Source organism: Heteronotia binoei, chromosome 12, assembly GCF_032191835.1.
Source record: "Heteronotia binoei isolate CCM8104 ecotype False Entrance Well chromosome 12, APGP_CSIRO_Hbin_v1, whole genome shotgun sequence".
NCBI lineage: Eukaryota > Metazoa > Chordata > Lepidosauria > Squamata > Gekkonidae > Heteronotia > Heteronotia binoei.
Genome location: NC_083234.1, coordinates 54,208,566 through 54,222,611, shown reverse-complemented (window position 1 = coordinate 54,222,611; position 14,046 = coordinate 54,208,566). Strand labels below are relative to the sequence as shown.

The 14,046-nt window shown below is 45.1% G+C and overlaps 1 protein-coding gene across 1 annotated transcript; it reads left to right on the top strand.

The window, feature by feature from the left end:
- Positions 1-768: 768 nt before the first annotated feature.
- On the top strand, positions 769-14,046 carry UAP1L1 (UDP-N-acetylglucosamine pyrophosphorylase 1 like 1). Its single transcript, XM_060251291.1, has 9 exons — positions 769-1,589; positions 2,439-2,643; positions 3,912-4,087; positions 5,390-5,562; positions 6,779-6,972; positions 9,312-9,452; positions 10,720-10,905; positions 12,258-12,324; positions 13,869-14,046. Exons 1-9 carry the CDS (start codon positions 1,292-1,294, stop codon positions 13,953-13,955), a joined length of 1,527 nt encoding a protein of 508 aa, XP_060107274.1. The 5' UTR covers positions 769-1,291; the 3' UTR covers positions 13,956-14,046.

Sequence of the window (14,046 nt, the reverse complement as noted above, 5' to 3'; positions counted from 1 at the left end):
TCCTTGTCCCAAATCCGGCAACTCCAGCTAGTGCAGAATGCTGCAGCCAGGCTGTTAATGGGAGTTCCTCTATGGGAGTTGATTCAGCCTGTGCTGAAACTGAAAGCACTGCACTGGCTACCGATAATGTACTGGATTCGTTTCAAGGTGCTGGTTATTACCTTTAAAGCCCTATATAGTCAGGGTCCTGCATACCTGAGGGACCACCTTTCCCTGCATATGCCCCAGTGAGCACTTTGGTCTGGGTCTCAAAACCTGTTGACAGTCCCCAGCATCAGAGAAGTGAGGCTCAAATCAACAAGAGCCAGGGCCTTTTCCATTGCTGCCCCTAGCTGGTGGAATGAGCTGTCGGAAGAGATCAGGGCCCTGCGAGAGTTTTCACAGTTCCGCAGGGCCTGCAAAATGGCACTCTTCCGCCAAGGATTTCTATAATGATAACATCTGCTGCAGAGGGATTGGCCCATAAAAAAATCACCGATGGTCTACCTCTTTATGTTATTGCGATCCTAGCAGCTCTTAGAATGGCTAACTACCATTCAGATCACTGTCTGAAACCTTGATACCAGTATAAGTAGATGTTTTTAGAAATTATGTTTTATGTTTTTATTGTTGTTTTATTTTATTTGACCACACAGTTACATTGTGTGAGCCGCCCTGAGCCTGCCTCAGTGGGGAGGGCCGGATATAAATCAAATAAATAAATAAATAAATCCTTTTGGGTCTGACTCACCTGTGTGCATTGACAATGAAGGATGACAGATGTTTACAGATGTCCACCGCGGTTTTACTCAACTCCACCACGCCCACCCAAACCCCCCACCCCGTTTTTTAAAAAAAGTTTTCTGGACACGTCGTTAGGGGACAAGAGCTGTCTTTGAGTCCTGGCGGAAAACAGGATGTTGGAAGGGGGCGTTTCACCCGTCAGAGGCGAGCGAGCAGCGGCAGTTCCTCCGTCCTCTTCTCGCCCTCTCCACCTACTGCTTTTCCTGCAGATCGGTTGCATCCCTCCCCCTTCCTTCAGTGACTCTTGGCCGCCTGACTGGGACATCCGTCTGATTGGACGGAGGCAGTTCGGTGGGCAGGAGGAGGCCAAGGTGCAAGGGGAAAGACGGAAAAACCACATTTCTGCAGGCGGCCGAGAAACCAACGGCCCACGCGCGCTCCCGAGCAAAGTCCCATCCGCTGGACTCGGTTGCGCGGCGTCAAGAAAAAGCGACTTTGCACGCTTGCTGTATCTCTTCCACTTTACTGCGGGAGCTGCAAGCAGCGGGCAGTGTAGGAAAGGGCCACCATGGGGCCCCGGGAAGAGGAGCTCCGGACGCGCCTGCAGCGCATCGGCCAGGCTCACCTGCTGCGCTTTTGGGCTGAGTTGGAACCGGCCCAGCGGAACTCTCTCTGGGAGACGCTGGTGCAGCTGGACGCCGAAGAGCTGAGCGAGCACTGCAAGCGGGCAGCGGAGGCCTGCGCTCGGGAGCAAGGAGGCTGTGGCCAAGGGAAGCTGGAGGGCAATCTGGAGCCCATCCCGTCCCAGTTCTTGGGCAGCGTCTGCAGGAGCGACAGGGCGACGCTGGAGAGGTGGGAGGAAGAAGGTAGGCGGTGCTCTGGTTTGGGATGGCGCCCTCGCGGGGCTGGATGTGCCCGTCGGCAGCTGAAAGATCCTGTTTAATTTTGTTACTTGAACGCTGGGAGGGCTAAAATTGACTTTCTATGGACAGAGCCAGTCGGTTTCCAATCCTTCCGGGCATAATGAATCCAGGGCAGAGCGGTTTAATTCCGTGTGTGCTCCGCCTCTGATGGTAGAATGGAATTAACAGAAACCTTACCAAGTATTTTTGGAAGTTAAAAAAAAATTCATTACAGGGTTCTAATCAGTCTCTCTTTTTCACAAGAACAGCTGATTTGTGTTTGAAATTAGGATAAGTATGATGAATGTGCTGATGAATCAGAGGGGCGGCCAAACTTGCTTTATGTAAGAGCTGAGCCACATAGAATAAACATCAGATGTTTGAGAGCCACAAGACAAGAAGGAAGGCAGGCAGGCAAATAGATGGAGAGGAGGGAGAGAGAGGTGGAAATAAAGCAACTTTAAATGCATTCTCCAAGCCATCGACTGGCTTGGCTTGGAAAAGTGATTTAGAGAGAAACGTCTTCTCCAAACCAGCAACAGGACAGTGGGGGCTTCAGGAGCCACACACTATGTATGAAAGAGCCACAGGCGGCTCCCAAGCCACAGTATGGCACCCCCTGGTGTATCACTTTGTTTTAATAAAATCAACGCATTAAAAAAAACTGGAAAAAAACTGACTTAACTGAAGAAATGTCTTGTGAATGGGCAAGCAGCAAATGCTTTCATTTAACTCAGCAGCTCTCCGCTTCTGCTTCCTTTCCTGACAAGGTTTCTTCCAGCCATGAATCAGTCTTTCTCTGCCTCCCCCCAGGGCTCCATCAGATCTCTCAGGACAAGGTGGCGGTGCTTCTTCTGGCAGGGGGACAAGGAACGCGCCTGGGGGTGCCTTATCCCAAGGGCATGTATGATGTGGGGCTGCCCAGCCACAAGACCCTTTATCAGATCCAGGCGGAGAGGATCCGCAGGGTGGAGCAGCTGGCTGGCGAGCGTTTTGCCACACAGTGCACCGTCCCATGGTGGGTAGCCTGGTTCTCAGGTCTGTTAAGTGTAACTCCCAGCAATTGGAAACTACTCTGTGAAGTTATATGGGGTGATGCTCCTGAGTTCTGCTTTGCTTCCAGACCGACCAAAATATCTAAAAGGCATCTAATGGCATGGGATACGTTAAAAGCCATTAACAGAGGTGGGAATATAGAATGAGCTATACAGAAGGTTATAATAAAGAGGTCTCTGCTAGGACATTGTATGCGCAGTTGTGGAAGCAAGAAAAAATACCAGAGAAATGGGATTGGATTGTGAAAGTTTTATCGTGGAGTGAGATGGATAAGTTAACAAGAACTTTAAGAGATTATGATTTAGAAGTGTTTAAAAATGAGTGGAAGAAATTTAAAGGATATATAGAGCAAGAGTGGAACGTAAAAAGACATTGGACAATTTTTTTGTATGAATGGGAAGAGAAAGACATTGAACTTTGATTGGCTAGGGGTACCTTTATAATTGAACTTAAATATATAACTTCGGGGGAAGTCTAGTAATGGAGGGAGGGGGGATCGAAAATAACATATGGGTTAGAGATAGAAAGGATATAATTAAATATTGTAACCATATGTTATCAATAAACTGTTTAAAACAAAATAAAGAGGTCTCTGCCTTGAACAGCTTGCACATAAAGTAAGCAGTGGATGAAATGAGGGTTCAGGGAAAAAGCGTCTTCTCATAGTGGGAGAGACCAGGGCTTAGTGTTAGAACATTTCCTTTGCAGGCAGAAGGTCTGTGGTTCAATCCCAGGCACCTCCATTTAAACACACTCTGTTGTCAGGGGATGGGAAAGAGCTTTTTTCTGCCTGGGACCCTGGAAAGCCACTGCCTGTTTGTCTATAAAGAGTTCAATGGATTAATGTTCATATTAAGTATAAGGCAGCTTCATAGGGCTATAACTCAGTGGTTGAGTGCTGTCTTTTCATGGAGAAGGTTCTTGGTGTCTCTGTTTAAAAGAATCCCAGGTAACAATTGATGGGAAAGGTGTTTCTGCCCAAGATTCTGGGGAGCCACTGCCATTCACAGTCGACAGCTAGATGGGCCATTGGTCTGACTTAACATAAGGCAGTTTTACCTGGATTTAAAAAAGTGTTTAGGTTTCGCCCATCACATGTTAGGCATGCCCAGTTACCAGAAAAGGAAAAAGCTGAGCCAGAATTATGCTTTTTTGAGTTGAATGCATCTTCCTGCAATGTGGTTAATAGTGTCGTCGCCATACAGAAGTTTTTTATTTTCTTCTCTGCAGGTATATTATGACAAGTGAGTTCACACTGAGGCCAACTGAGAAGTTCTTCCAGGAGCACAACTATTTTAACTTGAAGAAGTCAAACATCATCATGTTTGAGCAGAGGATGCTTCCTGCTGTCACATTTGATGGGAAGGCAATCCTAGAAGAGAAGGGCAAGGTTGCCATGGCTCCAGGTATGCTGTTTTATGTGCCACAGGTGGATCTTTTGTGCTGTAGCAGGGACTGGATGCAAATGTTCTTGAACCCTGGGAGGGCTGGTGCCTCTCGGGTTGTTCTGTTGCTTCTTTGAATAGCCCGGTAGGAAACAAGACACAAGGCTGGATGAATTTCTCATCAGAACCAGTGGAACTGTTGTATGGCAGAACTCAAGTTCAGTTCCCTTAGGCAGTGGTTGTGGTGAGCAGCTAGAGGCTGGGTTGTGTCTCTTGGAGGTTCATGTGATTAAATTTTTCTTGGTACAAACACATGCCTGTACTCAGGGCCGGTGCTTGGGAGTAGGCGAGGTAGGCGGCTACCTAGGGTGTCATCTCGTTGCGGGGGCCGGCACCCTGTCCCCACTTGCACTGACCCTGATGTTCCATGTCATTCATTCTTCGTTTTGAACAGAGTGAAGAAAGAAGGACACAGCCCCTGCCTTGCTCCCTCTGAAGCAAAAGAGGGCTGGGGCAAGGGGCGGGCCTTTCTTCACTCCGAGCAATCAAAGCGAAGGAAGAAGGAAGTGGTCACTGCTCAGCCAGCTCCCTCTGAAGCAAAGGAGAGGGCTGGGCAAGGGGCAGGCCGAGCGTTCTCACTCAGCCTGTCCCTTGCTAATCAGGGGTAGTGTGATTAAAGAGATCAATTTCTTGATGATATCAGTAATAAGTTTGTTTTGCTGATTCTGTAGTCTCCTGAGTCTATGCTTGTCTTGTGTGCAATACGAACTCCCCACTGCTCCAATAGTTGTAGAGCCAGGTTGCAGTTAAGCACAGAAGGAAAATAATGATTTGGACTACTCTTCATTGATGGTTTTCCTGCCCTGCTGCTTCTTAATAACTTTTAAGTTGCTCTGTGATGCAGGCGGGTTTTCCTTTCGTGTGTATGGCTATGCTCTGCCTGTACTTTGCTTTGAATTTTTGGGGCTGGGAGCGGGGGAGGCTTAGAGGTTCACTAGGAGGGTGAGACCACAGTTTTGCAATTTCTCCCTTCCCTCTCATATTTCGGGGAAGCTGCCTGTCCATTTTATTTTATTTTTGATACCATACGTATATTGTCCTTTCGTGTTAATAATTTTTAAAAGTGCAAAGCCACTTTGGGAATTGGTGACATCATGGGTACTAGTCAACAGGTACTATTCACAAGTAGCCCTCAATCCTGGAGAAGGATAGAGATTTTGGTCCTGAATGAGGCGAGGCCATCTCTACAGATGTTATATTTGTCTTAACCCTTATGTGGATAGATAAAGGTGACAATGGTTCTGCGTTTCTCGCATTTTACAGATGGCAATGGCGGCTTGTACCGTGCTCTGGTGGACAACAAGATCTTGGAAGATATGGATCAGCGTGGCATTCAGTACATCCACGTGTATTGTGTGGACAACATCCTTGTCAAAATGGCAGATCCAGTCTTCATTGGCTTCTGTGTCTTGAAAGGGGCCGATTGTGGTGCTAAGGTGAAGGAGGCCAAACTGTCTTGGTTTTTGTGTGTGTGTGGTTTATTGACCATCTGTTCCACCACCACCACCACCCCCCGCCCATGAATCTGGGGAGTCAACTGAATATACAAAAATCCTATGTGTGGATAGCCCTGTTTGGCTGCCCTATGAATAGGCTCTTGACCATCAAGTTTTCTATTACAAGGCACATGCTGGGTGCCCAGAAATTACTCCTGGTGGGGGGACTGAAACTCAAACATTCTGTGGTCAATCATATCACCATTTGAGGAGGCTCTGGATAATTTACAGTTCTTTTTTTCTGTATACTTTGGGGAAGTGGATTCCTGTGGAACGTATACCTTGTTTGTGGGAGGTGTGTTTTTTTTTTCTGGTAGAGCTGGCATGACTCATTTTCTTTACTATTCAATATGGTAGAGATAGTGATTATACATAATAGCTTGTGTGTATGCTTTTTTTTTTTGCTCTAAACATCTACGGAAGAGTTATGTGCAATTTAAAAGTCTGTGTATTTATTTTATTTTAACACATGAATTCATGTATTTGCTGCAAGGTGGCGGGGGGAGAGGGGTTTTCAGAAATGTTGGAGCCTTGACCTGGATAGCCCAGGCAAGCCCCATCTCACCACATCTCAGAAGCTAAGCAGGGCTGGCTCTGGTAAGTATTTGAATGGGAGACCTCCTTGGAATACCAGCAGACAGGAGGACAGGGACAGGCTTTATTCAGCCATCTCTCTGAATCTCCTCCAGTAGGGGGTCAGTCACCACAAGTTGCCATGACCTCCAGGTGCACACATGCACTCACATGCATGCACATGCACAGACAAATAAAAAAAAAGTTGCACACATGGAACTTTGTCCTTCAAAAGTCTATAGCTTTGGCATCCAGGACAGAACATCTTGGGGATGGGGTATATTTTGTCCTCCCTTTAAAAATGAAAAGTGAATTTCTGGGCTTCATGGAAGTGATGGCAAAAATGCTAAGGAGGTGGTTGTATTTGGTATTTTGCAAAACTCATTGTCGTTCTGTGTGGTTTACACAATGGTTTTCACAAGTTAAAGAATTTTATACACAATAAGCAGACAGATGCACACTTGAAGTAGGCTGGTTTTGTTCACTTGGACGTAGAGTTCGCTTTGATCCGTAGCCATCCTGAATTTTGGGCCATCCCTTTCTTTGCTAAGTTCCTGATCCAGTGTCAATCCTTTCCTTGCAGGTAGTGGAGAAAGCCTACCCCACAGAGCCTGTTGGGGTGGTGTGTCGTGTGGATGGAGTGTGTCAGGTGGTGGAATACAGTGAGATCACCTTGGAAACTGCACAGATGCGGAACCCCGATGGCCGCTTGACATTCAGTGCTGGTAATATCTGCAATCACTTCTTCACCCGTGGCTTCCTTCAGGAGATAGCAGAGTGAGTCCTGGTGTGTGTGTATTCCTGATGGATAACTTCAAGGCTCAGGAGGTGGAGAATATATATTTGAAAGGGACACAAAACTTGGCAGGAACTGCAGTGTTGCAAAACACTGGATTCAAAAAGAGCTTGCCACCTTAGGTCAGGTTTTGCAAGTTGTGTTGTGGCATATTGCAGGGAGGGCGGGATAAAAATCAAAGTAAATAAATATATGCGATTTCAGTCCTTTGATTAGAAGCCTGTTGCTGTAACAGGGAGGGAGGGCTGTTAGGGTCAGAAGACGGCAACTTAAACAGCTTTCTAGCTGTTATATCAGGGGTGGGGAACCTTTTTTCTGCAAAGGGCCATTTGGATATTTATAACATCATTTGTGGGCCATACAGAATTATCAACTTCAAACAGTGCTGCACCAAGGGAGAATGATTCAGGCCAGCAAAATTAATGCAAATAATTGTTTTTCTATTTGAAGTCACGTGGGGAGAGCCTAATTCAGCACACATACACACACACAGCCTGGCCTGCCACCCTGGGCAAATGCCTAGGTTCAGGCATATTAGACCACATCCCCTAATGTTAGCATATTAGGTCACACACTCATTAGCATATTAGGCCACACCATCTGGGATAATCACTTACCAATTGAACTGGTGATAGCTGGCACCCACCCCCTCACCCCTGCAACCCCCCCCCCCCTTCAGCTGCTCCCAGCAGACCTTGAAAGGCACCCACATACCCCAGCAGCAGTCCTTCACAATGCCCACTAGAGAGGGAGGGGGAGGCTCAACCCAGCGATCCCCAAGGGCCAGACCAAGTGATCTCGAGGGCTGTAAATGGCCCTCGGGCCTGACGTTCCCTACCCCTGTATTATATGAAGAAAACAAAATGCACTAATTCCAGAGCTCTATGATGAACAATGCAGTCTAGATAAGTTTAGATGTAGAAAGTTTCTCTGTGTAATTTCTGGTGTATTTCTGTGGCTGTTGGCCAGACATCTGAAAAGGGGAGAAATTTGACCTGTCCAGCAACTTTTATATAGGCTGTAGGACAGACCTACATTACCGCATAAGGGGAGGTTCAGAAAAGGCTACAGTTTTTGTTTGAAAGCCTGGTCTCAGGCTCTATTGAAATAAACCACCACCCCAATTCCTGTAGCTCTTTGGCACCTTATCATAACTGCACATTTAGTTATTGTAAAGAATTCTGCTTATCCTAAGCACCTGAACTGACAGGTCCAGATCAGTCAGTTGTTTTGCATGTTGTCTGGAATGGAGTGTACCTTTCTTCCATTTGCCTCTCTGGGCATTGTTTTGCTTGGTCTGGAATGGAATGTACCTTCCCTTTGTTTGCCTCTTTAGGTCAGTGTGCTTGAATGCTTTGCCTATGGGCACCCTTCCCACACCAGTTAGTTCACCAAGGAACCCCTGCCCAGCTGCTCACAGTGGCCGCCTCCGTCCTAATCTGTACTAGCTGCAGGTTTTGAGGAGCCCTGTGCAAAATGCCTTTCAATGCACTTCGTTGCCACAGAGAGAGAGAGAGAGAGAGAGATACACACTTTTCCCTCTGACAGGAGGACTGTGGCTCTTTTCTGTCCTGCCAGTAATGATGGGGCTTGCGGGAGAAAAAATGAGTCAAACTCAGCTGCCAGAAGTCATGCTCAGCTGTCTACAGCTGCTGGGAGATTCACATTGGGAGGCAGTGGTCCCCTTGTGCTGAGTCAGCCCTCCAAGATACTAGCAGGGCTTAGAGGATTACGAGAGTGGCCTTCTCTTGCAGTGTTGCAGCAGGAAATGGGAGATGGCCCTGTTGCTTGCTGGGCATGGATGAGACCAGCCTAGGGTTGCTTACTCTGGGTTGGGAGATTTTGGGGGTGGAGCCTCAGGAGGGCAGGGTTTGTGGAAGGGAGGGACTTCAGTGGGGTGTAATGCTGTCTAATCCACTTTCCCCAGCAGCCATTTTCTCCAGGTGAACTGACCTCTGTCATCTGGAGATCAATTGTAATAGTGGCAGATCTCCAGCTACTTCCTGGAGGCTGGCAACCCTAGCCCAGTCAAGGATAGGCAGTCTGTTAGACCATGCCAGCTCTTGTCCCAGTGTTTAGGCATATTGCAGAAGTTTACAAAACAAACTCTTAAGCTACATTCTTGAGTCCCATGGGGCTTCAACCAGTCCCAGAATGTGGCTGCATCTCTGCATGTTGGAGGGGAAGATGGGTAATGACAAGCACAATCGTTTTGTTGAGAATACTTGTCTGGCATTGCTTGTACTGTGGAAACCTCAGAATGCTGAGGGGGGCAGGAGGGCTCACATTTGCTCATGGTTCCTTTCTTCCACCCCACTAGGAAATTCGAACCCCAGCTGAAGCACCATGTGGCTATCAAGAAGGTGCCATTTGTCGACCAGGAGGGCAATCTGGTAAAGCCTCTAAAACCCAACGGGATAAAGCTGGAGAAGTTTGTGTTTGATGTGTTCCAGTTTTCTAAGTTAGTGGCAGACCTCTCCCTCCCTTTCTTTTTTCTTCTTCTGTATCCAGGCGAGCCTCATCTCATCAGATCTCAGAAGCTAAGTAGGGCTGGCAATGGTCAGTATTGGGATGGGAGACCACCAAGGAATACCCAGGTCATGATGCAAAGACAGGAGGTGGCAAACAATCTTTGAATATCTCTTACCTCAAAAACCCTCTGGGGTCCCCATGAGTCAGCTGTGATTTGATGGCAACAACAACAAAAAATTCTTTGATGGGAGAGGTTGAATTAGCTGGTATCTTTTGAGACAAGTAGCAGCTGGAAAGAGTGGCTTCTGATAACTGATGCAAACTTCTTTCAGTTGATCAATGCCTTAGATAACTTATTTATCTGAATTAAAAACCAGAAGAAAGCTAAGACTCCTCTTAAAAAATTGCTTTGCAAAATTATAAAGTGATTAACCCCTACCCCTACCCCCAACTGGCTCTTTTCCTTTGTGAATCACAGATCTGGAGGTGTCTTCTGATTGGAAGGAAGCCTGTTCAGAGATGTAACTCATGTAGAGACAGAAGAGAAATAATTTGGTTGTGTGGCTCTATTGGGGATCATTCAACACCATTGTACTTGATTCAAAGACCAAATTACGTTGGAGGGGGTAGCCTTTTCTGTAAATGGGTGTTTGGGCTTCAAGGGGGCTTTTACTTAATCAGTACTTCATGACGAATGGCTTGGAAAGTAGCTGAATGCATTGAAATTTGCCTCAGTCCTTTTAGTCCTTGCATCAAAAAAATAAGAAATGTGTCTTCTGCTGCTCAAGATCTGTGAATCAATGAGCTCTTAAGGGTACAAAGGAAAGGAAGCATAAAGTTATTTCATTAAATATTTCATTAAATATTTTGGTTATTTCATTACATTTTTTTCCAGTGGAACATTTAAAATAATTTAAAGCCCGTCTCTGTTTTCGGTTTTCCTTCACTTACATTTTTCATTGTCTGCATCCTGTTAGAACCCCAAGTCTCTGCAAAATTCATTTCAGACCTTTTTTTTTTTTGGGGGGGGGGGGCGGGGACTTCAGTCTGGCTAGCAAGAAATTAGTAGCTGGAGCCCAAACCAGTTGTTGCCAAGGAACTGGGTTAGGGGAAGATCCAAGATCATGACAGCCAAGCTTCCTTTCTGATCTCTTGTTTTTGCATCTATTCTGTATTAACATTTTCTCTCTCTTCTGAAGCATGTCATTGACTTTTGGCAGCCAATTTTAAGCCTGTAAGTTTCCCCCTATTGATAGGAATTTTGTGGCCTTTGAAGTCCCAAGAGAAGACGAATTCTCCCCACTGAAAAATGCCGACACCGCTGACAAAGATACGCCTACCACAGCACGGCAGGCACTTCTGTCCCAGCACTACCGCTGGGCTGTGAAGACTGGAGCAACCTTTGTTGATGCCAATGGCCAAAGAATACCTGAGAAATATAGGTAGGTGTGGCTGCTTCTCCTGTTCTCCACCCACCCTGCAGCAGTGGAGTTCTGGAAACTGTTGTTCAGTAAAGCAGTTCTGGAGCAGGAGGACTGGAAAACTGCAGTCTCCAGTGCTAAATGTTTCCAGTATGTTTTGTAGCTTCTGAGAAATGGTCTAATTAACAGGGGTGTCAAATGTCCAGCCCGTGGGCCAGAACCAGCCTGCCCAGGACTTTAATCAGGCCCACAGGGCTCTTTTCTCCTCCTCCTGTCTTCACCCTTTGAAGCTCGGAGAAGTTCCCAGCTCATCCTTCCTTGTCTTTAAAGGCTAAAACAGGAAGCAATTTCTGGGCTTGCAAAGCTGCAAAGAAAATGTAGAATGGACTTTCCATTTAGGTCTCTGTGCCCAGATAAACTACTTTTGGAGTAATTTATCTGGGCACAAAGATCTTAATGGAAAATCCATTCCACGTTTTCCTTGGACCTTTGTCAGTGCTGCAATGTATTTTAATGGAGCGGAGCTCAGTTTCACTTTTCAGTGTTTATATGGCCAGTTAGAAGCTATTCCTTGTTGGAATTGTGTGGCTTTGCAAATAAAGGGCTGATGCTTTGAGCTAGCATGTCTCTGCTGAATGAACCTTAGAACTGGTGCCTAGTCAGTGCTCTGTCTCAGGAACCCACAACCAAAGGGAGATATTACGCTGAAGAGCCATCGCCAGTCTGAGTAGACCTGGGGGCAGGGGGAAGAGCTTGCAGTGCCCAGCCGTTTCATGTTTTCCTAAACCCAGAGCATTTTATATTTTTGGTGTATTTTTTTGAGTTTCTACTGCAATCCTTGTCCTTTTTCTTGATGTTTTATTTTTAAAATGGAATTGTCAAATCCCACTATTCCCCCGCGTTTCCATTTTAAATAAGACATCACAAGAGTTTTGTATTAAGTAAAAAGCATGTTTGTATTTTAAGTAAAAAATTATATATTTGTGTTTCTCTGTATCCTTTATGTCTCCACTGCCTGGCATTACATTTCATGATACGCATGGCCAGGCCCCACAAAGTCCCATTTATGTCAGATCCAGCCTTCGTAATAAATGAGTTCGACAATCCTGGTCTTATACATTGGGGGAGAAAGAAAGAAGCTTCACTGGTGTGAATACAGCAACTGACTTCTAAAGCAAAAGCTTGGAAGTTGAAGCTTGCTGTGATGTTTCCCTTTGTGATCCATAATCTCTTTCTCCCAATCCCAGATATGTATGGGCTTCTTGTGATTCCTCCTGCACTGAGGGAAAGGCACACTGTACAGACTGTACTGCTTCTGTTTTATTGCACCCATATTTGCAGAAAAACATTAACTGAATTTTTCTCTCTTTCAGTTTAACAGGAGATAAAGAGTCACCTGTTGTGTGTGAGATTTCACCTCTAGTATCTTACTTTGGGGAGGTAAGAATAGATTTTTTTTTGTAGACCATGTTAAGATTTCACTTTTTAAAATAGTATTTGTGTTTGTGCATGCACTTGTATGCCTGGAAGTCATGGTGACTTCTGGCCAATCCTGAGAGGGGCTAGGACATTTTTCAGAGAGGTGGTTTGTATTGCCTACCTATGCATCCCGACCCTGATATTCCTTGGATGTCTCCCTCCTAAATACTTGCCAGGGTTGGCCATGCTTAGCTTCTGAGATCTGATGAGATCAGGCTTGCCTGGACTATCCAGGTCAGGGCTGACCATGTTAAGGTTTCTGTGCTTAAACATGCACTTTTGCACTGGTGCAGTTGGTGTGGTTCCCTGAAATTTCCTGAAGATTTCATTATCCCCCTACCGAACACAGCAGAACACAAAATATTTGTTTTTTAATTTCTGGCTTTTTAAAAAAACAAACAAACTTGAGTTGCATCCTCTGCAATGCTTCTGAAAAGACATTAGGGCATCATGAAACACTTTAAAATCTTTAGAACACCAGCACAATAATTATTTAAAATATTGATATTAAAGGCATAGTTGATTAGAATTGTGTTAATAAAAATTGGTTGCATCCAAATATAAAATGTAGTAAGGAGTTCCATCCTCTTTAGAGGTTTTTTTTTTTAAGTATTTCTGCTTTTCACCAACTACCAATGGATGAAGAGGGGGCTGAAAAATAACATGGAAAACAAACGAAAGAAGCACCATTCATTATGTGAATGAGGACGCTGATGGATAAAAGAATGATTTTTAATTTGTATTTCTGGTGCCTGGTGGTCTGGTTTAATGATGTTGGAGGAAAGGGAGAAAGTCAGGATGTATCAAGATATGTTAAACTGTCATTAGGGTTTGTAGAATCTTTCGGGCTCAATGAGACTCAATGAGACTCAATGCACAGCAGCCAAGAAGGTCAGAGCGCCTGCTCTGGCTGCAACGCCACTGAGGATGTTCTCCGCAGCTGAGAACGAAACGTCTGGAAAGAAAACTTTCTCCAGTAGAACACGGCACTTGAGCCCGAAAGATTCTACAAACCCTAATGATGTTACCAGCCGTGAAAACCTGAAATCTTTGATATGTTAAACTGTCATTGAAGCCTTCTAATAGTCACAGTCAAACAGACCTTGTAACAGAAGAGACTTGTGTGGACAGGTCTTTTCTTGTTGCAGAATTTCCACTAATTATTGTTGGTCCAATGGCAAATGGTTCTAGGGAAAATCAAGGCAGGTGAGTTTAAGTGGTCAGAAGGGGATCTGGAGTTATGAAGCAACACTGAAATTCTGCAGCTGGAAACATTTCCCACTGCATCAGATTAAATTAAATTTAGGAAACAATAGGTAATAGTAACCAATATTATAGAAATGTTTGTATTTTGATAGGAAAATTAATTTATGTATCCTTACTGAATTCTGAGAGGAGACACAGGGTTGGCCTGCTGATCAATAACCATGGCAGAACTAGGGAGTGCTTCCAAAATAATTTACATTATCCATCTTCCCCTTCTTTTCTTTTTTTGTTTTTTAAAGGGTCTAGAGACATACCTGAAAGCAAAAAAACTTCAGTCGCCTTTTCTTCTGGATGAAGATGTGAAATTCATGGCACAGCATGAATGATGGAGACCTCTTTCAGGAGATAAACTCTGGCAACCATTCTTTTCTGGGGAGTTGCTTATTTTCAAGTTTCTTTCATATAATTCTTAACCTT